General features: G+C 42.2%; 1 protein-coding gene across 2 annotated transcripts in view; it reads left to right on the forward strand.

Moving 5' to 3' along the window:
* The first annotated feature begins 486 nt into the window (after nt 1-486).
* YWHAE (tyrosine 3-monooxygenase/tryptophan 5-monooxygenase activation protein epsilon) overlaps nt 487-27,504 on the forward strand; it is a 43,635-nt gene continuing 16,617 nt past the window's right edge. For both annotated transcript variants that reach the window (XM_060135847.1, XM_060135846.1), the window contains exon 1: nt 487-666. In XM_060135847.1, the coding sequence (XP_059991830.1) occupies nt 603-666 (64 nt within the window). In that variant the 5' untranslated portion in view covers nt 487-602. The remainder of the gene's footprint in view (nt 667-27,504) is intronic.

Consider the following 27,504-nt stretch of genomic DNA (forward strand, 5'->3'; position numbering starts at 1 on the left):
GGGAGAGGAACAGGAAAAGATTGCAAAGTGCGAAGGTCAAGTGTGAAATCTGCAGCCCTCCTTCCCCTATCAACTACAGCAGGGCCCAACTCTTTACCCCGGAGTTAAACGGGTCTGAATAAGGGCCAGGACTGGGCTTGGCTGAGAAAACGGGGGCAATGGGAGAGAAGTTGGTTTCGGAGAGGAAAGCTTGCGATTTCAAAAACCTTTACAGCCTCTCGTTTCTCAGTCCGCAGTCCAGGCTCTCCTGCTCACTCTCTCCTGGAGCCGTCCAAGCTAGCCTCACCTGGCCTCCCTCGCTCCCTCGTGGCGCTCTTCTTCCCCGCAGTCGCAGTTCCCGCCTTGAGCAGCCGCTGAGCCCACGGAGGAGGGGCGTCTAGCTGGTTCCAGCCTCTTCGGGCACTTAGCTCGCGGACCCGCCCCCCGCGCCAGTTGCCAGGGAGCGGTTGCCATAGAGCTGAGCAGTTGTCCGCGTGCGCAGGCGGAAGTCCCGGATTGAGGCGCCGCCATTTTTGCAGCCCGGGCGCGGAGCGAGAGGCTGAGAGTTGGAGACGCTATCCGCTTCCATCCGTCGCGCAGACCCTGCCGGAGCCGCTGCCGCTATGGATGATCGGGAGGATCTGGTGTACCAGGCGAAGCTGGCCGAGCAGGCTGAGCGATACGACGGTGAGTTGGCGGGGCAACGGGGGGCTGGAATTCTCGGACCCTCTGCCGCCGCCCACAGAGGCCGGGAGCAGGAGACAAAATGGCGGCATCGTCTCCAAGCCTAGCCCGGGGACGTGGATTCGGGAAGCAGGAAATGGCCTCTGGGCTCCCGGAGCGGTGGGAGGCTCCAGGCTCAGGAATTTGACCTGTTCGCAGTCCTCAGCTGCAGACATTCGCGAGCCGAGGAGACCAAGGCCATAGGGTGGAGGAGTTGGTTGTAAAATGGCGGCTTGGGGGGGAGGGCGAGTCCCGGGGCGGGGGCGGGGGAGGAGATGGCGGGTGCTGTCTCCGGGCGAGCAATCCCCAGGGGAGTTTCTGGGCCGGTTTTGGGACGTGGTGAACAATTTGGTGGCGTGATGAGGGAAGAAACACTCGCCACATGGGGGAGAGTGGCGACTCGGCGCTGTAGCGCGGGCGCCTTTCAGGGAAATATGGCGGGTGGGGGCGGTGGCTTTTCCCCGGAGGCCCAAAGTGGGGCGGCGGCTGTGGAGTCTCACAAAGGAGAACCCTTGCAAGCGGAGGGCTTCTCTGGGCTTGTGGTGGGGGGCCGTCTTGGATGAGGGTGGGGGAAGGGGGGAGAGAGTGGGAATCACTGCAGTTCATCCTTGGGCGGAGGCCAGCTGAGATGCTACGGTCGGATTTCCTTCCCGTAGGCCGGCACACCTTGTAGCGGGGTTTTTTAGGCTTTCCGTTCAACCTCGCTTTTTTCTAGGGAGGTCTAGAAAAATCTCTTTCACGTTCCCTGTTCTCAGACTTATCCCAGAGAGCTCGAAGTTTCTGTAATCATTTTCTGGCTCCATAAGTTGTGGGTTCTGCTGGATAGAACATTGAACAGGAAACAAGGAGATCATGACTCTTAGTCTCTTTTCCATGCCTGTGCTTCAATCTACCGGTATTTAAAAATGATGACTTTCCTGTTTACACGCAGCGTTATGACAAATGGAAGGACCTGTTGAAAAATAAAGTTTTTTCAAATAACGTGTAGTAACTATTTTGGTTGACTCCCCTGACTTGGAATGCGTGTTCGTACTTCATTGGGGATATTCAGTTATTCCAAAGCACTCAGCAGAGACTTCGGTTTTTGTATTAAGAACATAAGGGATCCCAGCAGATCCTGTTTTCTTTTCTCCAGTTTTAATAGACGGCTTTATATACAGATTGGAACAGTTCTTCTTTGTTCATCGCTCCTTTGTTCCTAAAGGTGCTATAGTCATTTTTCAGAACTTTATCGAAGTGGCCATTGTGTCTGTTTGCTCAGTCCCAAACTGCTGCTTTTTATAATTGCCCCTCCTGGCCTGGGTCCCTCCCTTCCCCCATTTTGGACCTAGGTATTTGAATTATCCCCACATCCTTTAAACTAGTATTATCAAAACAAAAAGTCATATGTATGCTTTTTGTGTTTTTAATGCTGTTGTGGGGTGAGACATGGTTGGAATCAAGTGTCAGTGATCTTTAGATTTTGCTTCATTAAACCATTTATTTTTCAACATGCTGTGTGGGAACCTTGCTTTCCTTGAATGCCTGTTTGGTCATGTGAATAGCTTCAGGGCTAGTCCCAGTGTGTCATACCTTAGGATTCAGGAATTTGAAAATTAGGAGAAAAGACCTCGAACTCAAATTTAGGAAAGATCACTAAATTTCGTTTTGTGAACGAAATAAATAAATAAATCCTTAAATTGCTGTTTGTATTGAACAAGATTTCTGTTGGGAGGAGGAGGGGAATAAGATGGGGAAATACAGCTCAAGGTCAGACTTGTCTTTATTTCAGTATTTAAAAGTCAAACAAATGTAGGTGTGCTTGTAATGGAAGTTTTTTTCTTCTTCCCCTCTCCTGCCCCAAATAGGTTCCCCTCTTAATCTACCAGTGCCCTTGGGAAGAAACTCTAAATTGTATTTGAATGTTTTTTGTTGTGTAGGGATTTAGGCTTTGAGTAAACCTGCTGTGATCACCAAAAAGGACATGGAGGAAGGTTTTCTTAAGAACTTATTTTAAAAACTGATTTGGAAGCTTGTGATTGTAGCTTCCAAGTAAGTGACAGTTTAGTGTGAAAATCATATTTTTGGAATTGGGTGTTGAGGACTTTTGACCAAAGGCTTAATTGGTTATTCATCACAGGACTATAGAGCCACATCCTTACTGTTGTTTAAACATTAGGGTTGTCCTTCAGGATCTAAGGGTGGGGGGTATATAGGATCTCCCAGGTGGAGAGGATCTCTTGTGACTTTTGGGCACAAAATTGGGAGGGATTCATTGGAAAGGAAGAAGAGGAAGACAATCATTAGGAATCATCCTCTACCTTTGTCCACTCCTTTATTGGGTGCAATAATTCAGTTTTGTTTGTGGTCACAAAACAAATGACCCCATAGTTATAAGTTGCCAAACAATATATCAGGTATGGGGAAGGTGAAGAGTGCTTTTGATGATTGGGTTTGGTGTAGTTGGATATACATACTGGCTTTTTTCCTTGTTCTTGCAGTACCTTTAGCTTTTATCTTGCATGTTATGTTGAACCTAGTACTTCACCTTTTTTGTGGCATCATTTAACTTTGTCCTGGTGAATTGGAATCAATTGATGCAGATTATTTAATGGTACTGGAGGACGAGCTAAGCTGTGTTCAGGAAAAGGACAGTTTGGTGTTGCAGATGGGAAATATTGAAGTTTGGGGCTAGGACTGTTCACTTTGAAGATTAAATCTAGCATCTTATCATGTAACAACAGTAGCCTAAGGGATGGTTTTTATATCATTCATAACCATATTAAGCAAACCCATCATCTTTTAGCATTTCTGAAGTCTTAACTTCTCATGTGTATAAACCATATTAGTATGGGAAAGTGGGGAATATAGAGGGGAGAAAATGAGCACTTTCTACATTTTTTGAGAATAGAGCAGTCACCATAAGCTACATTTGGGTTGTGGGGTAGTGCTGGTTTTGGTCTTTTCTCACTTTTCTTCTCCATGTGATGATTAGCTCCACATGAGGTAGGGGTAACATTTTGATGGTCGAGTTTGATTCAGTCTGTGAACGGAACACCAGGAATGCATCTGTTCTGTGTCACTTGAGAGCTGTCCTTTTAAGACACCAGAGCCTCATCTCTGGCTTATTTTGGTAGTCAGTGAGGGGGTGGGGGGCATGTTTTGAATTACCTCCTTAATATACATCTTGTTAGGGAAAAAAAAATGGGTAAGAGTAAATTGACTTTAGTAATGAGTTTAAAAGCACAGGTTAATTATCAGTTCTTTGACTATAGGCCAGTAATAATTTTTATTGTTGCTATTTCACTTAATGCTGAAATTGCTATTTTAGTTAATGGAGTTAAATTTATTGACTACATTTCTCCTATCTAAACAGAAGCAGAGTTGGATAATGCAATTTAAAAATTCCTCCTACAGTAGCTTTTAGTCTTTGTGTTTAAGGTAGATGCTCTTTTGTGTATATTTTAGTGCATATACACAATATATAGTTCAGTCTATTCTGTTGGCTTACAAAACTATAGAATATAATGAAATCATGAATCATTGCAATTTGAGGTGGTGATGGGGTAAATTCTTACTGTGGACATTTCTAGGCACCCTTTTCACCTTTGAATTCTAGTATGGGGAAGAACACAGATACTAAACTGAGCAAATTTTGGATTCATTAAGTACAAGCAAACCCGCTGAAAGTCCATACGAATAAGCAGGCTTTTCATAATTGTTTTATAGCTTGGTCAAGGGAATATGAAATATTCAGAAAATTTCTTGACTTTAACCTGGTATAGCAAGTGAAATTTCAGCACAGTGAATTAATGTATCTAATTTTACAGATGAATTTCAAATACTTTAAGAAGCTGATCTGAAAGCATGATTTTTTTTTTTAAAGGGCTGTAAGGCTGATTTTCCAGCAATTTTTTAGCCTTATATTTAAGTAAAGTGTATTTAAACAGTAGTGACAGGCATAGGATAAAGGTTAAAATTTTAAAGTTTACGTTATATAATTTCATATTTATATAGAACTTCACATTTCACAGACCACTTACAGAAAATTTTTTACTTATTTCATGTGATATTGAAGTAGGTAATGTTAATTCCATTTTATGGTTCAGGAAAGTGAATTTGAGAAGATTTAGTGATTTTTTTGTTTTGTTTTGTTTTTTAATTTTCCTGTATCACATGATTAGTTGGCAAGTACATGGCAAAGCCAGAACTTGTCTGTCTGATGACCTTTAGACTGGTACTCTTATTTCTCCTGAGCCACTCACAAAAGACCCATGTGTAACTAAATCAGATGGTGCCTTGTGGGAGGAGGGGTATGCTTATTTTTTTAGCAGTTACTTCACATAATATGTTTTGGTATTTATGACTTGACTCGTATCCATTGTAAATAGGTAAGATATCTTCATACTTTTCTAAAGAAACCTCTTGTTTTCTTTCAAAAACAAGGCACAGTGAATGAAGTTAGAGTGATGAATTTTAGGTAGTCTCAGAGTGTGTTTATAGTTAGATTTTTTGCTTTACCACAATTTCTGTATTGAGATACAACTTAATGCCATGCATTTCTGTAAAGTACTTCTAAAACGTTTCTGCCCCTCACCTTAGTCTTAATGAATGCAGCCCTTAAATTAATGATATAGTCATAAAAATTCGGGGGGCAGGGAGGTTGGCAAATGATTCTCAAATGTTCCAAATAGTAGCCTAGCTAGCTGTTAAGCAGAATCTATTAAGGGGTAGTGGGGAACAGAAACAAAATTGTTTTCACGGTTTTTGAAATGGTCAGTTAACAGTTTGATACAGTTAAATACAGATACATCCCAGTTGACAGATTGGTTTACCAAGATAACATTACTTTGAGCTCATTAACTAAATATTCATGCAAGTCCTAGGAGCAATTTCAGAAGCTCGTTTAAGTTTACTAAGTTGTAATAACAACTGCCATAATAATAGAAGGGTCATCATAATTTATTCAAGTCAGAATACCTTGAAGTGAAGGGGTGCCAATTCATAATTGTGCTGAAACTGCAAATTTGCCCTATGGTCGTCCTACTTAAGACCATTTGTTGCTACTAGTTGTCTCATTTAGAAAGTTTCCTAAGCTTTGCCCATCCCTCTACCACCAAGATATCTTAGATCTGAATCCCCACAATATTGGTTTTCTTCTTTCAAATGAAGTTATTATTTGGCAGAACATAAGACAGATCAAAGGCAAAGTGAAAGCTTTTCTCCTCTCACTCCCCTTTCCCCCAAATGGGAGCTGGAAAAGTCAAGAATACAGTAGTTGCTGAAAATAGAGCTTACTGGCATACTAACTAGTCAATCAGACTGATAGTGTCAAAGCCAAGTATGTTTTATGTATGTTTACCTTGAGCTAGATCTGTGTTTAAAAATACTTGACTTAGGGCTTCCCTGGTGGCGCAGTGGTTGGGGGTCTGCCTGCCGATGCAGGGGACACGGGTTCGTGCCCCGGTCCGGGAAGATCCCACATGCCGCGGAGCGGCTGGGCCTGTGCCCCATGGCTGCTGAGCCTGCGCTCCGCGGTGGGAGAGGCCACAGCGGTGAGAGGCCCGCGTACCGCAAAAAAAAGAAAAAAACTTAGGTGTAGACCCTTAGCAGCAGGGTCTGTCTTAAGTTTAGAACTTTCCAAATAATATTTTTAAAGTCTCACCCACGTCTTGTTATGATCGTTATGTTTAGAACACTGAATCCTGAATAGTTTAGAAAAAATATGATCATGATGCTGGTTTATCTTTTTGAAATTTAATCTTGAATTTATTGCTCTTCTTCCAGTGATCGATCCATCATAGTAGCTGGGCATATCTGCCATTGGTAGGCTTCATTTGTGATCAGGACAGGATTTTATCTAGCTAAAGCAATATGAAATGTGTTAAGCCCTTCTCTTCACATACAAAAATTTGGAGGAGATGCGTTACTATGAGTAAGAATTAATGACTTTTGGACTTCCCTGGTGGCGCAGTGGTTAAGAATCCGCCTGCCAGTGCAGGGGACACATGTTCAACCCCTGGGCCGGGAAGATCCCACATACCGTGGAGCAGCTAAGCCCGTGCGCCACAACTACTGAGCCTGCGTTGCGTTCTAGAGCCTGCGAGCCACCACTACTGAGCCCGTGTGCTCTAAGCCCGTGCGCCTAGAGCCCGTGCTCCGCAACGAGAAGCCAGCGCAATGAGAAACCTGGGCACCTCAACGAAGAGTAGCCCCCGCTCACCGCAACAAGAGAAAGCTGGCGCGCTCAACGAAGACCCAACACAGCCAAAAATAAATAATAAATAAATTTATAATAAACAGTTACCTTGTTAAATTTGCTTGTTAGGAAGTCATGATACTTAAAAAAATGACTTTCATACTTTGGTGGATGTAATGTAGTGCAAAGGCCTTGGAATCATTTGGATTCCTCATCTGTAGAATGGGGATTAATGATATCTACCTTGCTTGCTAATTTCAAGGGTGGTTATGAAGTTGTGGGGTTTTGTAAACTGCGAAGTATAATTATCAGGTAGTAGTCTTAATTGTGAAAATTTCCTTTTACCCATTGTCAGAGATGAAGTATATGTTCTTCTGTTGATCTACATTCATATTAGAGGATAACGTACCTTTTTTTGGGGGGGCGGGTACGCGGGCCTCTCACCACCGTGGCCTCTCCTGTCGCGGAGCACAGGCTCCGGATGCGCAGGCCCATGGCGCAGGCCATGGCTCATGGGCCCAGCCGCTCCGCGGCATGCGGGATCCTCCCGGACCAGGGCACGATCCCGCGTCCCCCGCATCAGCAGGCGGATTCTTAACCACTGCACCACCAGGGAAGCCCTGACGTACCTTTTTTGAGTTATTCTTAGAAAGTGTACTGTCATGGGTTTAGTGTCCAAGTTAGATTTGCATAAAGGTTAGTTCCCAAAACAAAATCCTTAATCTTAACTCATCTGTAAAATTGCATATCCAGAGGATGAAGGTTGTCCAAATTTATTCCCAAGCAGTTTAACCTATACTTTGGCCATGTTGAGGTATGTAGTACCTGATTTTTTTGGCTGCACCTTGTGGCATACAGGATCTTAGTTCCCTGACCAGGGATGGAACTTGCGCCCCCTGAAGTGGAAGCGTGGAGTCCTAACCGGTGGACCGCCAGGGAGTCCCTGGTATGTAGTTCTTCCTTTTTTCTTTTTAAATTTATTTAATTTATTTATTTTTGGTTGCATTGGGTCTTCGTTGCTGCATGCGGGCTTTCTCTAGTTGCGGCAAGCAGGGGCTACTCTTTGTTGCAGTGCACGGGCTTCTCATTGCAGTGGCTTCTTTTGTTGCAGAGCATGGGCTCTAGGCACGTGGGCTTCAGTAGTTCTGGCACTCGGGCTCAGTAGTTGTGGCTCTTGGGCTCTAGAGCGCAGGCTCAGTAGTTGCAGCACATGGGCTTAGTTGCTCCGTGGCATGCAGGATCTTCCTGGACCAGAGCTTGAACCCATGTCCCCTGCATTGGCAGGCGGATTCTTAACCACTGCACCACCAGGGGAGTCCCTGTAGTTCTTTTGATATTAATTCCAGGTTAATATTCAGGAGGATATACTTATCTCCCTAGCAGATATAGCACCTGTTGTCTATGGGTTTGGGCTGAAAGGTTCCACAGTACAAAAACGTAAAAGTAAATCAGTGTTAAATATTTGCATGTTAGCAGTCTCAGGTTACTGACTAGGAAAAAATATTATGTGTAACCAGTATCGTGAGATGTGATTTTAAAGGCTTAGTGTAAGCCTTGGGCAGTGAATGGGTTCTGATTAAAGAAAGCTACCAATTATGAGCTTCCCTGGTGGTGCAGTGGTTAAGAATCCACCTGCCAGTGCAGGTGACACGGGTTCGAGCCCTGGTCTGGGAAGATCCCACATGCTGCAGAGCAGCTAAGCCCATGCGCTACAACTACTGAAGCCTGCGCACCTAGAGCCCGTGCTCCACAACAAGAGAAGCCACTGCAATGAGAAGCTCGCGTACCACAACAAAGAGTAGCCCCTGCTCGCCACAACTAGAGAAAGCCCACATGCAGCAATGAAGACCCAACGCAGCCAAAGACAAATAAAATAAATAAATTTGTATGAAAATAAGCTACCAATTAATACTACGTAATCCTTGGTGGTTAGTCATTTGAAGATTTAAGGACCTTGGAATGGTGGTGGTGAATACTTTTGTGTTGTAGAAATGTGTCCTGCTTAAGAGTTTATGTGATTGATTGATTTTGTTTGCTCATAATGGGCTAAATCATAAATTAGTAAAAATTTATAATAGGATTACCATGAAAATTTCGACACATTTTATGCCCTTTGACTATAAAATATCACTTAGGACAGTTATAATTTTGCTTTTATAAGTTTTTCAAAAGGTATTCATTAATACAAATTATTTTTTTGTGCAGAGTAGAGTTTTCCCTCCACAACTTTAAAATACGTTACTATGAAAGTGCTGCAATTTTGATGAGAGTTTCTTGGCTGTTCAAAGACTTAGGAAAATAAATCAGATTAATAAAGCTGAATAAGAAGTATAACTCTTCTCCTGAATCAGTGCATGGGTTATTTCTGGTCATTTTACCTCTCATGTACTCCAAAACAAAATTTTAAGGTTTTTAAATTTCAGTATCAAATTCTACAGAAATTATGAAAAGAGATTGACTTTAAGCTCTTTTTTTCCCACTCCCATATGTACCTTAGGTCATTTACTTCCCCAATCTTTTACCTTTTTTTTGGTTCTAGTACAGGTAAACATGTTTGCATGCCTGAGGGAGTATCTTCGTAAATTCTAAGAGGAGAAATCTCCAGTTCTGATGGAGTAAGAGGGATCTTTTTTTTCCTCTCAGTATTGAGACTCGTGGGCGAGATACCTTTCTGGAGTCAAAATTGTAGAGTCGTTGTAAAAGGATGTCTGTTTTCTACCTATCAGAAGCTAATCAGGAACGTTTAAAATTTTTTTTTTAATAAATTTATTTATGGGTGTGTTGGGTCTTTGTTACTGTGCGCGGGCTTCTCTAGTTGTGGCGAGCGGGAGCTACTCTTCGTTGGGGGGTGCGGGCTTCTCATTGCGGTGGCTTCTCTTGTTGTGGAGCACGGGCTCCAGGTGCGTGGGCTTCAGTAGTTGTGGCTCGTGGACTCTAGAGTGCAGGCTCAGTAGTTGTGGCGGACAGGCTTAGTTGCTCTGCGGCATGTGGGATCTTCTCGGACCAGGGATCGAACCCATGTCTCCTGCATTGGCGGGCGGATTCTTAACCACTGCTCCATCAGGGAAGCCCTAAAATTTTTTTAAGGCTAGTTTTTTTCTGGCCAGCTGCGCAGCTTGTGTTACCTTAGTTCCCCAACTGCGGATCGAACCTGGGCCCTCAGGAGTGAAAGTGTGGAGTCCAAACCACTGGACCACCAGGGAATTCTCAAGGCTAAAAATTGTTTTACTCTTTTTTAAGGGAAGGTATGAGTTAATTTTAGAGTGAGAGGCTCCTCTGTTTAGGCTGGTGCATGAAGAAGAAAAATGGTACATATTTGAGTGTCAAGATTATTGTGTTTTGAAAAGCCTTAGTATTCAGGGTATGTACCAGGCACTGTTCTAAACAACTTGGGATTCACCAGTGAACAAAACAGACAAAAGGTCTGTTCAAGGGGCTTATTTTGCAGTGAATGCATAAATGCTTTTAGAATTACTTTTCTGTTAGTATGTGTAATTAAGAGTTAATTTGAGGGTGGGAGGGAGGGAGACGCAAGAGGGAAGTGATATGGGAACATATGTATATGTATAACTGATTCACTTTGTTATAAAGCAGAAACTAACAAACCATTGTAAAGCAATTATACTCCAATAAAGATGTAAAAAAAAAGAGTTAATTTCAATTAGTCAATAACAACAGTGGTGTTTGGTACAATGTAAGGCATTATACCTGGTGCTGGTCCCTGTCCCATATCAAATTCTTTCTTCATTGACTACTAGTGTTAAGTGGTATTAACAAACAAAAGTTTCCTTAAAAAATTATTTTCATGGACTCTGTGATAATAAAACCCTGTAACAGTACCATGTACAATTTATTGAAAACTATTCCAGGTGCTTAACAGTCCCTCAGTCCTCAAAAACAATCCTGCAGAGTAGGTACTTTTACAGATAAGGATTAAGAACTTTAGGAAAGGTGACAGCAGTAGGGATCACTGGGATTCAGCTAGTCTATTTTATTCCCAAGCTCATAAGTCCATCCACTTCCATACTTGTATGTAAACATTAGTCCAAACCACTTGAAGCTCTGTTTCTGTTCCTTACATTAAAAAAAAAAGAAAAAAATTTTTTATTTGTTTCTGGCTGTGTCGGGTCTTTGTTGTGGCATGTGGGCTTCTCTCTAGTTGTGGCGTGTAGGTTCTGTAGTTGTGACACGCGGGCTCACTAGTTGGGGCTTGTGGACTTAGTTGCCCTGTGGCATGTGGCATCTTAGCTCCCTGACCAGAGATCGAAGCCGAGCCCCCTGCATTGGAAGGTGGATTCTTAACCACTGGACCACCAGGGAAGTCCCTGTTTCTAATTTTTTTTTTTAATATATATAAATTTATTTATTCTTATTTTATTTTTTTGGCTGCACTGGGTCTTCACTGCTGTGCCGGGCGGGCTTTCTCTAGTTGTGGCAAGCGGGAGCTACTCTTCGTTGTTGTGCGTGGGCTTCTCATTGCGATGTCTTCTCTTGTTGCAGAGCACAGGCTCTAGGCACGTGGGCTTCAGTAGTTGCACCATGCAGGCTCAGTAGTTGTGGTGCATGGGCTTAGTTGCTCCGTGGCATGTGGGATCTTCCCGGACCAGGGCTCGAACCTGTGTCTCCTGCATTGGCACGCGGATTCTTAACCACTGCGCCACCAGGGAAGCCTTGTTCTTTAGGTTTTAATTTTATAACTTAAAGGTTATTTTGAACAGTCTTTTGGCTTAATTTGTGTTTTCTTTCATATATGAATAAGGCAGAAGGGTATGTAGGTTTGAGTATATTTTTTATTGAAGAGAGAGATGAGATAGTAGAATGAGCACTGGACCAGAAATCATTAAATTTAGGGGAGGTCTGTCATGTCCATGTTTTATTTCTGATTACTGTCCCTTCAGACATGTAACTTAGTCTCAGGGCCTGTTTTTCTCATCTGTGTAATAGAATTCTTTTATTATTATTATTTTTTATTGGAGTATAATTGCTTTACAATGGTGTGTTAGTTTCTGCTTTGTAACAAAGTGAATCAGTTATACATATGTTCCCATATCTCTTCTCTCTTGTGTCTCCCTCCCACCCTCCCTATCCCACCCCTCTAGGTGGTCACAGAGCACCGAGCTGATCTCCCTGTGCTATGTGGCTGCTTCCCACTAGCTATCTGCCTTACGTTTGGTAGTGTATATATGTCTATGCCTCTCTCTTGCTTTGTCCCAGCTTACCCTTCCCCCTCCCCATATCCTCAAGTCCATTCTCTAGTAGGTCTGTCTTTATTCCTGTCTTACCCCTAGGTTCTTCATGACATTTTTTTTCCCTTAAATTCCATATATGTGTGTTAGCATACGGTATTTGTCTTTCTCTTTCTGACTTACTTCACTCTGTATGACAGACTGTGGGTCTATCCACCTCATTACAAATAGCTCAATTTCGTTTCTTTTTATGGCTGAGTAATATTCCATTGTATATATATGCCACATCTTCTTTATCCATTCATCTGATGATGGACACTTAGGTTGCTTCCATCTCCGGGCCATTGTAAATAGAACTGCAATGAACATTTTGGTACTACTATTATTATTCTTACTATTATTTTTATTATCATTTTTAGGTCGTGCTGTGGGGCATGCGGGATCTTAGTTCCCCAACCGGGGATTGATGCCCCCTGCATTGGGAACATGGAGTTTTAACCACTGGACCACCAGGGAAGTCCCTGTATAATAGACTTCTGAAAGCTGTTTTATACAATTTGCAGGCAGAAACTTTAAAAAAAGTAATCTTTGCCTTGTGACCAGCAGAGTGGAGGGCTATGAAAGAAATCTAAATTCAGCTGTGGATTGTGTCTACAACTTTGGGTTTTACTCCAGTCAGCTAAGCTACTGGTTCATTTAATAGAGGAACTCCCATTTGCCAAGTTTTCATATATACTCCTGCTTGTGTTGAATGAATTACAAGGTTCAACTATATGAAATTGTCAATTTCAGCCATTTTTGACCTACAAAAATGATGATTTTATATGATTTAATGTAATGTTAAGTTGTGGTTGGAAGGTCTGGAAGATGAGGCTTCAATATACCCCAAAAGGCATCAAGCTTTTAAGGAAGCACCAGGATTAATGAGGGACTGTGCACGAATACTTTCCCTCAGAGGCTGGTTTAGCTTTTTTACTTACCTTACTTGAGTTGACCTATTTTCACTTTGTAGGTCTGTTCTCTGTTTTTTTTTTTTTTCTTTTCTCAGAATAATGGATTCGCATTTGCTGTATTTGCAATTCTCTCTTTTTTTTTTGGCGGTACGCGGGTCTCTCACGGTTGTGGCCTCTCCTGTTGCGGAGCACAGGCTCCGGATGCGCAGGCTCAGCGGCCATGGCTCATGGGTCCAGCCGCTCCGCGGCATGTGGGATCTTCCCGGACTGGGGCACGAACCCGTGTCCCTTGCATCGGCAGGCGGACTCTCAAACACTGCGCCACCAGGGAAGCCCTGCAATTCTTTTAATGCAGCACTATCAGGGTCACTTTGGCATGATAAACTTCTCTTGGAACTGTGCAACATAGGGACCCCAGATATTTTGATCATTTTGGAGAAAAGGTGCTGCATAAAATACTTTTTTCTCCCGAATAACATGAATGTAATTTCATCCTGTTTTGCTAGTTGTCAGGATAAAGAGAATGTACAAGGCTACTACCCTCATTGTTCTTTCCAGAGGAGAGTTGGTCTCAGTATTATACTTTACAGTTGGTAAAATGCAGTTGTAAGAAAATGTTTGGATTTATTAGATTATGTAGTATTAATATGGTTCCTTAAGTGTAACCAGTAGAATCCCACTTATTAAAGTGGAATTTTTCTTACTGTTTTATATTTTAAATTACTGTTGTCTTTCCCCTTTCCCCTTATGCATTGTGAGATTCTTTGTTGCTTTCTAGCTTTGAAGTCTTAACTAGTGCTTATTCCTAAACCCCCTGGCTTTTTCACATGGCCATTGAAGATGTTCACATGTTATTTAATCAAGGAATAGAGAGATTATGGGACTTCCTTGGGGGCACAGTGGTTAAGAATCTGCCTGCCAGTGCAGGGGACACGGGTTTGAGCCCTGGTCCGGGCAGATCCCACATGCCACGGAGCAACTAAGCCCGTGTGCTACAACTACTGAGCCCGTGCTCTAGAGCCTGCGAGCCACAACTACTGAGCTCGTGTGCTGCATCTACTGAAGCCTGTGCGCCTAGGCCCCGTGCTCCACAATAAGAGAAGCAACCGCAATAAGAAGCCCGTGCACCACAACAAAGAGTAGCCCCTGCTCGCTGCAACTAGAGAAAGCCCGCCTGCAGCAATGAGACCCAACACAGCCATAAATAAATAAATAAATATATTTAAAAAAAGGAATAGAGAGATTAAACAGTGTTGAGCAGGAGAAAAATACCACTGTTTGTAATTTCTTATTTATTTATTTTTGGCTGCATTGGGTCTTCGTTGCTGCATGTGGGCTTTCTCTGGTTGCGGCGAGCAGGGGCTACTCTTCATTGCGGTGCGCAGGTTTCTCGTTGCGGTGGCTTCTCGTTGCGGAGCACGGGCTCTAGGCGCGTGGGCTTCAGTAGTTGTGGCACATGGGCTCAGTAGTTGTGGCTCGTGAGCTCTAGAGCACAGGCTCAGTAGCTGTGGCACACGGGCTTAGTTGCTCCGTGGGATCTTCCTGGACCAAGGCTCGAACCCGTGTCCCCTGCATTGGCAGGTGGATTCCTAACCACTGTGCCACCAGGGAAGCTCTCCCCACTTTTCTAAAAAAAATACTTATTTTCTATTTGGCTGCATCAGGTCTTAGTTGCGGCATGTGGGATCTTTCATTGCAGTGTGCGGACTTCTCTCTAGTTGTGGTGCGTGCGGGCTCTGTAGTTGCCCTGTGGCATGTGAGATCTTAGTTCCCTGAGCTGGGATCGAATCTGCATCCCCTGCATTGGAAGGCAGATTCTTAACCACTGGACCACCAGGGAAGTTCACAATTTCCCTGATTCTTTTTTTTAACTATAGAAGTTAAAATTAAATGTAAAAAAGTTAAACAAGTACAGCTCTATCAAGTAAAATATTGACAGCTACTCCAACCTGCCGGATGTAACGATTGTTGACAGTTTGAATATACTTTTAGAACTTCGCTCAAGTGCCAATTCGTGTATTCACAAACATACCTTGTTTTATTGACTCTAATGTTATTGATATAACATGCATCATACTAATACAGAAAAATGCTAACTGCATCATGACATGCCACTGACTAAGAGAAATCTGGGTTTCAGAAACGTTAATGTAAAAAAAAAAGTGTCCTAAAGATAGATACATATTTATAGTACATACACGTAATGTACTGCATTCTTTCATAGAAATCACATTATATGTTATTCAGCCACATGCCTTTTTCCCTCAACAAAACATTGTGAATATAAAAAAGCTTTTTTTAAAAAATTATTTATTTATTATTTATTTTTGGCTGCGTTGGGTCTTTGTTGCTGCGCGTGGGCTTTCTCTAGTTGCAGCGAGCGGGGGCTACTCTTCGTTGTGGTGCGAGGGCTTCTCATTGCAGTGGCTTCCCCTGTTGCAGAGCACGGGCTCTAGGTGTGTGGGCTTCAGTAGTTGTGGCGCGTGGGCTCAGTAGTTGTGGCTCGCAGGCTCAGCAGTTGTGGTGCACAGGCTTAGGAGCTCTGCGGCATGTGGGATCTTCCTGGACCAGGGCTCGAACCCGTGTCCCCTGCATTGGCAGGCGGATTCTTAACCACTGCCCCACCAGGGAAGCCCCCAGAGGTCGTCTTTAAGTAGAGATTATAACAGGAGGGTTGTGATGGTGCCTGGGATTTCTGCTTTTTTGTTAAGCCCCCAGGTGATGTCTGATGTTCCTGGTCTGTAGACTACACTTCCTGTAGCAAGGATTGTAGACTACGTTTTTCAACCGCAACTTTGTCTTAGCTTGAGTTTCCTTAGAAGTGGACCCTAAAGCAAAGATTCAGGAGCCAATGATTTACTTTGTTGGGGAAGGAAACATCAGTTGGGGAGTGAGGGCCAGCAGATAGTCAGTAAAGGTGTATTATCAGGCTAACTACCACTGTGGGCAACTGTAACTGAATGACCCTGGAGGAACTTTGAGAGCCATTGTCAAACATATGTTTCATAGCCTTCTACTGGAAAAAGATCCCATCTGTGACTTTCATAGCTAGAGAGAAGTCAGTGCCTGGCTTAAAAGCTTCAAAAAACAGGCTGACACTCTTATTAGGTGCTAATGCAGCTGGTGATTTAAAGTTGAAGCCAATGCTCATTTATTGATTTTTTCCTTAAATTTTATTTATTTATGTATTTACTTTTGGATGCGTTGGGTCTTTGTTGCTGCGTGCACGTTTTCTGTAGTTGCGGCGAGTGGGGGCTACTCTTCGTTGGCGGTGCATGGGCTTCTCATTGCAGTGGCTTCTCGTTGTGGAGCATGGGCTCTAGGCGTGTGGTCTCAGTAGTTGTGGCGCTCGGGCTTAGTTGCTCTGTGGCATGTGGGGTCTTCCCAGACCAGGGCTCGAACCCATGTCCCCTTCACTGGCAGGCGAATTCTTAACCACTGCACCCTCAGGGAAGCCCCACATTTATTGATTTCTGAAAATCCTAGGGCCCTTAAAAATTATGCTAAATTTACTCTGCCTGAGCTCTGTAAATGGAACAACAAAGCCTGGATGACAGCACATCTGTTTACAACATGGTTTGTTGAATATTTTAAGCCCACTGTTGAGATCTACTGCTCAGAGAAAAAGATTCCTTTCAAAATATTGCTGCTTATTCACAATGCACCTGATCACCCAAGAGCTCTGATAAGAGATGTACAATGAGATTAATGCTGTTTTCATGCCTGCTAACACAACATCCATTCTGCAGCCCATGGATCAAGGAGTAATTTCAACTTTCAAGTCTTACTATTTATGAAACATATTTTGTAAGGCTGTAGCTTCCATAGTTAGTGATTCCTCTGGTGGATCTGAGCAAAGTAAATTGAAAGCCATTTGGAAAGGATTCAACATTCTAGATGCCATTTAGACTAAGTTCACTGTTCTTTATTTAGCTTATTACTGCTTCAAGCACAGTGTTAACACGTCTCTAAGTGCTTACATCTTCCTGGATTCCTGTATGTTTTTAAGTCTTAAAAGAGGCAAGCAGGGCTTCCCTGGTGGCGCAGTGGTTGAGAGTCCGCCTGCCAATGCAGGGGACGCAGGTTTGTGCCCTGGTCCGGGAAGATCTCATATGCCGTGGAGGGGCTGGGCCCGTGAGCCGTGGCCGCTGAGCCTGCGCGTATGGAGCCTTTGCTCCGCAACGGGAGAGGCCACAACAGTGAGAGGCCCGTGTACAGCAAAAAAAAAAAAAAAAAAAAAGAGGCAAGCAAATAAAAGGATTTTAACATATTGTTGAGTTCCTATTATGTGCCAGGGAGTTTACGATGCAATCTCATTTTAACTCTCATAACCCAATGAGTGATGGGGTATCTTCCAAGTTGTAAGTGAGGAAACAAGTTCATAGAGGTTAAGTGATACAGGTCAAATAGCATGTAAGTGAATATCTAAGCCAGAATGAAAATCTAATCTGCATCATTCTGGCTATAAATGTGGTTTCCTACCATGCTGTTTCCCAAAGTGTGTGTGTCTTTTGGTCCACCTAGTAACAGTACAAGTGGTATGTAGATATGACAAGAATAGTAAAAATGTTACTGGAGTAAAATAAGACCTCTTCAGAGGGGCTTCCCAGATCTCCTGTTTTGTTTCAGCATCCTATTCATTTCATATAGTACTCAACACAAACTGTATTTGGATGTCAGATTTATGCTGTCAACTTTAAGCCATTTAAACTTTTGCTTAAAGAAGAATCCCAGGGACTTCCCTGGTGGCACAGTGGTTAAGAATCCGCTTGCCAATGCAGGGGATACGGGTTCTATCCCTGGTCCGGGAAGATCCCATGTGCTGTGGGGCAGCTAAGCCTGTGCACCACAACTACTGAAGCCCGCGCATCCTAGAGCCTGCACGCCGCAGCTACTGAGCCCACGTGCTTAGGGCCCATGCTCCACAACAAGAGAAGCCACTGCAGTGAGAAGCCCGCACACTGCAACTAGAGAAAGCCTGCATGTGCCACAACAAAGACCCAACACAGCCAAAAATAAATAAAATATTAAAAAAAACAAAAAGCCAGGAGTGGCTTCCAAATCTTGGCCAAACTGTTTACTCAGATTGCTTTTTAAAATAAGTCATTTTAACATATATCTCAATATTTTGTTGGTTTTAACAAAATATAACTAGTGATTACTATAGCTTTTTCTCTCTCCAGGAAAATATAAGTGACATAAGTCTCCTAAAGCTACAAACATCAGCTTTTAATTGTATTTTTAGATCCTTTCCACATTATTTACTGTTGGAATTAAAGTAGTTAAGAATTTTTATTTATTTATTTTGGCTGCGCCGCATGGCTTGTGAGATCTTAGTTCCCCAGCCAGGATTGAACGTGGACCCTCGGCAGTGAAAGCACTGAGTCCTAACCACTGGACCGCCAGGGGATTCCCAGTTAAGAATTTTTTAATAGATTGACTTACAGTTTTGAGTAATGTAAAATCTTAAATTGTGTTTTCGCACCTCAGAACTCTTCAGTGATTTGGAAGCACACTCACAAGTGCAAAAAACATTTTAAAGTGATGGCATCACAAACTTTGTGCAGACTTAGGCAGCTGAATTATTAGTGATGAAACTAAATTGTCGAATTTGGCAGGGATTTAGTGTTCAGCAGCCAATTTAAGTCACGTTAGTTTTCTGAGAATGTTTTGTAACCAGCTTAATCTGATGGGCTTATGAGAGTATAGCTCTGTCAAAAATCATGTTCCATAGGGAATCATACTGAATTTCTTTTATGGTTAGCTGACAATACCTGCCCTTAAAATTGTCCAAATCAAATTTCTTTTCCATGCCTTATGGTACAGAATTATTGGTGCCAGTAGAGTATTCATCAGTGTGACAGAGAAAATGCATAGTTTTAGAAAAAATTTGGCTCTTACCTGTATATTCCTAAATATTAACAGTCATTGCTACCAAGAGATATGACTCTTAGAAATCTGTAAGACAGGATGGTGATTGTCATTGCATTATCCATATGCATTGATTATATTTAGTGGTTGTACAAATTTTGCTTAGCTGGTAATTTCACTCATTTCTTGGAGGTTGTCTAAGTCCGTCAGATCATCTGAAAGCAGCATAACACCTGGACATTCACATAGGTAACTTCCTGTAGAAATGCTCTCATTGATTTCATGAGATTAGAAGTGTCTGAGTGAAGACTGCTTCTCTTGTGTAAATCTAGTCAAACGTTTTCTGTGACTCTTTTTACGTAAAGATCCATATGGTAAATTCCTCTTAGATTTAGTACCTTGGAAATTTTTCCTCCAACAAACTTGCGTACTTCTTGTTATCAAATACAGGAACAAAATTCAGCTTGGGACATTTTTTATTTTAATTTTTTTTTGGAATTTTTAAAAAATTAATTTATTTTTGGCTGCACTGGGTCTTCGTTGCTGCATGCGGGCTTTCTCTAGTTGCGGCGAATGGGGGCTACTCTTTGTTGCAGTGCGTGGGTTTGTCATTGTGGTGGCTTGTTGTGGAGCACGGGCTCTAGGCGTGCGGGCTTCAGTAGTTGTGGCTCGTGGGCTCTAGAGCGCAGGCTGAGTAGTTGTGGCACATGGGCTTAGTTGCTCTGTGGCATGTGGGATCTTCCTGGACCAGGGCTCGAACCCGTGTCCCCTGCATTTCAGGTGGATTCTTAACCACTGTGCCACCAGGAAAGTCCAGCTTGGGACATTTTAAGTTGTTGCTTCAACTGTCATTAACCATAGACAAAATTCGTGGTCTGTGTTAATTAATTGCCCATAATTCCTATGCGTATCTGTGACCTTATAAGTAATGTCTGGTTTGATAGCCTTTTTTTTTTTTTTTAAATAAATCTTAGTGTGGTTTCATTGGTTTTTTTTTTTTAAAGTTATATTGAGACACTGTAGTGCGCCCTCCCCCCTTCTTCCAGCTTCTTGTACTTGGGCAGCAGCAGGGTCATGTGAGCTGTTTGGCCAGTGAAATGTGAGCAGAAATTGTATGTGTAACTGTGTACATACAGTAAGTCCCTTACATACGAACTTGTTCTGTTCCAAGAGCGCGTTTTTAAGCCCAGTTTGTTACTAAGCCCGACGAAGTTAGCCTAGGCACCCAACTAACACAATCTGCTATATAATACTGTACTGTAATAGGTTTATAATACTTTTCACAGAAATAATACATAAAGAAAACAAACAGTACCTTGAAAAGCACAGTAGTGCAGTACGACAGCTGGCATACAAGGGCTGGGCATCGAGTGAACAGGCAAGAAGAGTTACTGGCTGGAGGAGAGAGAGGAGGTGGGAGATGGTAGAGCTGAAGGATCGTCAGCAATAGGAGACAGAGGGCAAGCTGCAGTTTCACTCACACCTGATGTTGATGGCACAGGTTCTGGTTCCTTGATGGATTCAATTCTACCTACCCTCTTGAGAAAATGATCCAGTCATGTCTGGGTAATAGCTCTTTTTTTCTCGTCATAAATGACACAGTAGGACTGGATTGCAATCTGAACGGCTGCTGCAGTACCGTTCTACGTTTAGGTCCTGTGCCTCAAAAAACTAAAATCCTCAAGTAAAATCTCTTTGCCATTTCCCACATTGTGTCTCTTTGATTCTTCAATTACTACTTCTTTTGTCTCTCTTCGTCTTTTCTGTGCGTCTCCTATTCCATCAGGTCTTCATTAGTAAGCTCCTCATGTTGCACAGCAAGGAGTTCAGTGAAGTCATCCTCTTGCAGACCTAGCTTGAAATAAAGACACTATAGTATTGTACTCTATACAGTACTGTAAAGTATACAAAAGCACAACCACTTGTAAAGGATGCATGCACATGACAGTGTACTCCAGACAGGTGAACTGACTCAGGTGATCGGACATGCTAACGCATGTTCGTATCTTTGAAAGTTCACAGCTTGAAGGTTCGTATGTAGGGGACTTAACAGAGACAGTGACGAACTCTTTCCTGATTCTTCTGTTTCTTCCCTTGCTTCCTTGACTAGAGAAACCTCAAGTACTGAACCATACAGCCTCAAGATGGTGGACTCTCACAAACATTTGAGTGAAAAAGAAACCTTTGTTGTGTCAAGGCTCTGAAATTTGATGAATAATTTGGTTCCCAAGCTCACCTCTCCTTTGGGAATACAGAATTATCAATCACAATTCAGAATAGGTTGAAAACATGTTTACTGTCTCTTGTACTTTCAGTTTTGAGATATTAAATAGATTGCATCTAGGCCTCTGCTTTCCAGATCTTAGGGGAGGCAGAGCTGTCTCAAAATTATATGCCAGCTTCTTTAAACATACCAGCATCCTTTGGCTGGTATGTTAAATATGTGCATGCTATACGAAGGACATTTTGCTTTCATGGCATGCCTCAATATGAATGAATCATTAAAGGGCATAACACTTCCCCCTTCTCTGCACACTAAGTCTCTGGTGGATTTCCTTCTTTTCATTCCTTAATTTCTAAACCGTATCTCTTCAGAACTAAGTATTGAGATTTTAAGGGAGATGTTCATCACATTAAGCTCTCTGGCCAGCCTGAGCTCTTTCATCTTAAGCCTTTTAGTTCTCCCTTTGGTCCTCAATCTAGCTATTCTCTCCTGTTGCTGGCACAAGTCTGGTTTTCTGCTTTTTATTCATTTGGGTACTCTCCCCCCCCCACCCCAACCCATGCCAAACATCAGGTTTTCCTTTGCTGCTGTACTTATCTTCCCCACTTTTGACCCAGAAAACACAAATATTTTTTCTGTGTATGGTACAAGAGGCATCACCTTCGTACATCCCAGCTTTCAGTGTTAAGTTTCTCTGATAATCATAAGATGGAAATGTTCCCAAAATTTAAACTTTTGAAACTGGGACATTCCCTGGTGGTCCAGTGGTTAGGCCTCCATGCTTTCACTGCAGGGGGTGCGGGGTTGATCCCTGGTGGGAGATCCTGCATGTGGTGCGGTGCTACCGAAAGAAAAAAAAAAACAAACTTTTTTCTTCAGCAACTGGGAAAATACTTCAAGATATTTGTTCTCTTCCTTTTGCTGTTCTCTTCTAGTGCAGAATGGCTTTCTGTGATGATGATTCTTTTCTCTTTATTATCTTATTATCTTTATTTGAGGTTTTCAGTTATTTTGTAAAGTGTCTCTAAGATAATAGTCATCATGTGATAAAGTGAAAAACTCAGTGTGAGGGGAAAATGGTTTTTATTTTATTATATTGAAAAGTATAGTTTTTACCCTTCTATTTTAACAATAGATCTTCCTGTTTTGAGGAAGTACTCTCATTTGATAGAAATATTAATATGTCTTGGGGGAGGGGTAAGGACTTCTCTATATGTCAGTCCAGATGTATGCATATAAAATATATTCTGGGACTTCCCTGATGGTGCAGTGGTTAAGAATCTGCCTGCCAATGCAGTGGACATGGGTTTGATCCCTGGTCCCAGAAGATCCCACATGCTGCGGAGCAGCTAAGCCCGTGTGCCACAACTACGGAGCCTGCGCTCTAGGGCCCGTGTGCCACAACTACTGAGCCCGAGGGCTGCAGCTGTGGAAGCCCGCACGCCTAGAGCCTGTGCTCCACAGCAAGAGAAGCCACTGCAATGAGGAGTCTGTGCACCACAACGAAGAGTAGCCCCTGCTCAACACAACCAGAGAAAGCCCGCGGACAGCAATGAAGACACAACGCAGGCAATACACACACACACACACACACACACACACACGTATGTATGTATGTACTGGGACTTGCCTGGTGGCACACTGGATAAGACTGCACTCCCAACGCAGGGGGCCTGGGTTTGATCCCTGGTCAGGGAACTAAATCCCACATGCATGCCACAACTAAGAGTTTGTGAGTCGCAACTAAGGAGCCCACCTGCTGTAACTATGGAGCTTGTGAGTCGCAACTAAGGAGCCCACCTGCTGCAACTAAGACGTGGTGTAACCAAATAAATATTAAAAGAAATATTGTAACGAATTCAATAAAGACTTTAAAAATGGTCCCCATCCAGGGCTTACCTGGTGGCGCAGTGGTTGAGAGTCCGCCTGCCGATGCAGGGGGACACGGGTTTGTGCCCCAGTCCGGGAAGATCCCACATGCCGCGGAGTGGCTGGGCCCGTGAGCCATGGCCGCTGAGCCTGCGCATCCGGAGCCTGTGCTCTGCAACGGGAGAGACCACAACAGTGAGAGGCCCGCGTACAGCAAAAAAGAAAAAAAAAAGTCCCCATCCAAAAGAAATTTAAAAAAATATTATATATATTCTGATAGATCCCAAACTAACAATTTCAAACAACCATGCCTGATAACTAATAATTGGTCTAGAGAGATTTTTACTGAGGTGATTTTTATTATTTCAACAAGGTGAATTTTACAGAGAGTTTTATACAATTTACAGAGGTACCTTGGTTTTTTCCCCCTGGCTTTTCCCATGGTAGTTCTGCATCACCCCTGAGATAACTTTGCATTCTTTCCATTTGACATAATGATTTGGGAAGCTTGCCTTCATGCAAGCCAGAAATAAATGTATTGTCTTAAGTTTCTTCTCATGTTGGGTCTTTGGAGGAGTTTCTTTTCAACAGTCCCTAGTTAACTGAAGATTTTATCAATACTATCATCATCATGTCTGTCATCTGGATTACTTTTCATTGAGAAGTGGGGGGACTACAGGGTTTGGGACAGAGCTACTTCATCTTCATCGTGTGTGTGTGAGAAAATACACACAACAAAATTTACCACGTTGATCATTTTTTTTAAACAGTGATACATATATTTTTAAAATTATTTATTTATTTGGCTGCGCTGGATGTTGGTTGCGTTATGTGGGATCTTTGTTGCGGCATGTGAGACGTAGTTCCCTGACCAGGATCGAACCCTGGTCCCCTGCATTGGGAGCTTAGAGTCTTAACCATTGGACCACCAGGGAAGTCCCACCATGTTGATCATTTTTTAGTGTATAGTTCAGTGGTGTTAAATACATTCACATTTTTGTGAAGCCATTACCATCCATCCCCATGATTCTTCCATCTTGTAAAACCGAAACTGTATCCATTAAACAGTAACTTCCCATTGTCCCCTTAGCCCCTGGAAACTAACATTATACTTTCTTTACGACTAATTCAAGTATCTCATATAAGTGGAATCATGCAATATTTGTGTTTTTTGTGACTGGTTTCTTTCACTTAGTATAGTGTCCTTAAGGTTCATCTATGTCGTAGCATATTGCAGAATTTCCTTTTTAATATTCCATTGCATGTATATACCTACCTTTTGTTTATCTCTCCACACGTCAGTGGACACTTGGTTGCGTCCATGTTGTAGCTATCATGAATAATGCTGCTATGAAAATATCCAGATATATCTGTTCAAGATCCTGCTTTCAGTTCTTTTTGGTATATACTCAGAAGTGGAATTGCTGGGTCATATGGTAATTCTGTTTTCAGAATTTTTCGAGGAACTACCATACTGGTTTACGCAGCAAATGTACCATTTTACATGCCCACCAACAGGGCATGGGGTCCAATTTCTCCACATTCTTGCCAACACCTGTTTTCTGGTTTCTTGATAGTGGCCATCCTAATGGGTGTGAAGTGGTAGATGATCTTAGTCTTTTAAATAAAGGAAAGAGCTAGATGTTTTTTCCCCTTGATTGTCTTGCTCTGAATGCACCCTAGGAGGCTCTTGATTGGGAATCAAATCTGGTAATTATTTAAAATGGCACTTTTGTATCCTCTGTTATAGATTGCTTTGATGGGCTTATTTCCTACCCTCTCCTTTTTTTATTTTTTTAACATCAACCAGCCACTTTTCCATATAAAAGACAAGTTATAACCCTTCGCATTCTTTGTGCCTTTTCTTGATAATCTATAGCAGATGAATTGGTAAGACTTCTAGACTACAGTATACCCAGTTCTCAGAATAACTCCAAATGCCTTGACTTTTTGTATTATGAAAGAGTTTTGGTCTTCTTTAGTCATTTCATGTACAGAATTCAAGATCAGATCATATAATACTAGATACTTCATAAGTCCCTAAGATGCCATGGTCTTGTTAATTGGGTATATTATTTGAATGTACTATAGGCATTTAGCTAAAGTTTGATAACATAGGACACCTATACTAAATTCCCCTTTATATATTTAATGAACAGAATTCAGACCTTCAGGATGATTCTTTGGGTCTCAGAAACTTCTTTAGGGGCAGATACATAGCTAAATTTTCTACAAAATAAAATGGGCTGCAGAAAAAGGGCCTATTGAAATTGCTGAGAAGGGACTATAGAATCTCTTGTTCTATCTAGGAGGGGGGGATCCTTAAATAGGTTTCATTTATCTGTGATATAGTCAGGCCCACCAGAATATATTTCTCAATCTCTATTAACATAGTTCAGTTTACATTCTTCATTCTTTCATCAAATGTTTGTGTGCCATTTATATCATTAGATACTGTGCTTTTCTGGGAATAGAGAGATAAAGACACAGTTAATGCCCTTTTAGGACGGTAGTATTTGATGGGAAGAAAACACTGATCCTCAACACAGAAAGAAGTATGAACATGGGTTGGAGAGCACAGTAAGGCTTTGCAGAATAAGAACTTGATCCAGAGGGATGAATAGTTTCCTAGACAAAGAGGAAAAGGTCATGGGTCAACTGATCAATCTTACATAAAGCAAACCCAAGACCTCTCCAGAACCTTGAGTGACAGAACCTTTTTAAGGCAGTGTTTGATTCTGTGGCCCTTTCTGTCCTTGGGGTGTTTGCCGTTAGTGTTTTTGGACTTAAGAATTTGTTTCTATGAGCACACTACTTGGAAAATTAGTTGAATGTGGTTGTTAAGAGGGAGCTCAGGCACTTAAGTTAGATTGTCTGGGTTCGAATTCTGGTTTTACCACTTAATAGCTGTGTGACTTTAGGCAAGTTACTTTTTCAGTTTTTTGTCTTTAAAGTCAGAATTATGTGTTCTGACAGCCGGCAGACTTTTTTTTCCATGTTCAGAGAAATTATGGTTATGACCCTGTATACTTTGGTAGGAGGTACATGAGTCCCATCATCCAATACACAGCCTGCTTGTTTTCCTGTGACTGATTCTGAACAGTTTGCTTCCATCCTGAGTCTGGCTCTTACTAGAAACTGTAGGCCCCACTTTAGATTTTGTACTCTGTCTTTATAAAATTAAGACGATTGGACCTCAGCAGAGACCTGTTTTACCATCTGGCAGGGACAGTCTTGGGAGAATCAAGTTTACTGGGATGTTGTTTACTACTAGGCATTGGCAATTAAGGTTTTTTTTTAGATGTTGGGGGTAAGAGTTAATTAATTAATTTTTGCTATGTGGGGTCTTTGTTTATGTGCGAGGGCTTTCTCTAGTTGTGGCAAATGGGGGCCACTCTTCATCGCGGTGCGCGGGCCTCTCACTCTCGCGGCCTCTCTTGTTGCGGAGCACAGGCTTCAGACGCACAGTCTCAGTAGTTGTGGCTCACAGACCCTGTTGCTCCGCGGCATGTGGGATCTTCCCAGACCAGGGCTTGAACCCATGTCCCCTGCATTAGCTGGCAGATTCTCAACCACTGTGCCACCAGGGAAGCCCGGCAGTTAAGGTTTTTGAAGATAATGTTCTGGGAGGTTAACTTGTAGGTGGAAGAAGATGTAAGCAGGAATAAACCACATTTTAATGTATTAAGCTTGTATGTCTGTTGTCATTGAAATCATTTATCTTGCATCTATTCTTATAAAAGCAAACGAAAGGATCCCCATACAGATGAATTCAAATAAATGTTAAATCTGAGATAATATGATTAAATCAGAGCATGACTGTGGAGTCAGAGTGCCTGTTGTAATCCACTGAATTTGTGATTTTGAGCAAGTTTCACCCCCAGTTTTTAGTTTCCTTTTATAAAATGGGGATAATACTGGTACCTACTTCAAAGGTCTGTTCAGATTCAGTGCATTCAGATTCAGTGTCTGTTACGGTGTAAAGCATTTAGAACAGTGCCTACCGTGAGGTGTTTTATTTGTGAATCAGTTTATCGAAGGAATGTGTAAATAGTTCAGAGAGCAAAAACCAAGAACCAAAGCTAAATTAAAGTTGGGGTACAAAACATTTGACTCTCCTGGCAGGATAGTCAGTAACAAAAAGAAGTAAGCTGGTTTAATGTAATGGATGTCTAACTAGGCTATTACCACTCAATGAAGGAGAAATGACCTGGAACGAAACAAGCTTAGTATTTGGTTAAGATGTCCTTTGAGTTGTGAGGATTATAATGTTTCAGAGTTTCTGTAACAGTGGTGATTTTCAGTCAGCTACCCGTTGTCCCCAAACTATCAAGAGTCCCAGAAATGATATTTTATTGCCCAAAACTCATGTACCAAACTGCGCATCCACAAGTAGTGATTTGACCATGAGATGCAGTTCTCTGGTTCATAAATTGTGATCATATCTACTGCAGATAGATTTGACAGTCTTCTGCCATCTGAGAAATGCTGAGATCGCATTGATAAAATAGTTGCTGCAAT

Source organism: Lagenorhynchus albirostris, chromosome 20, assembly GCF_949774975.1.
Source record: "Lagenorhynchus albirostris chromosome 20, mLagAlb1.1, whole genome shotgun sequence".
NCBI lineage: Eukaryota > Metazoa > Chordata > Mammalia > Artiodactyla > Delphinidae > Lagenorhynchus > Lagenorhynchus albirostris.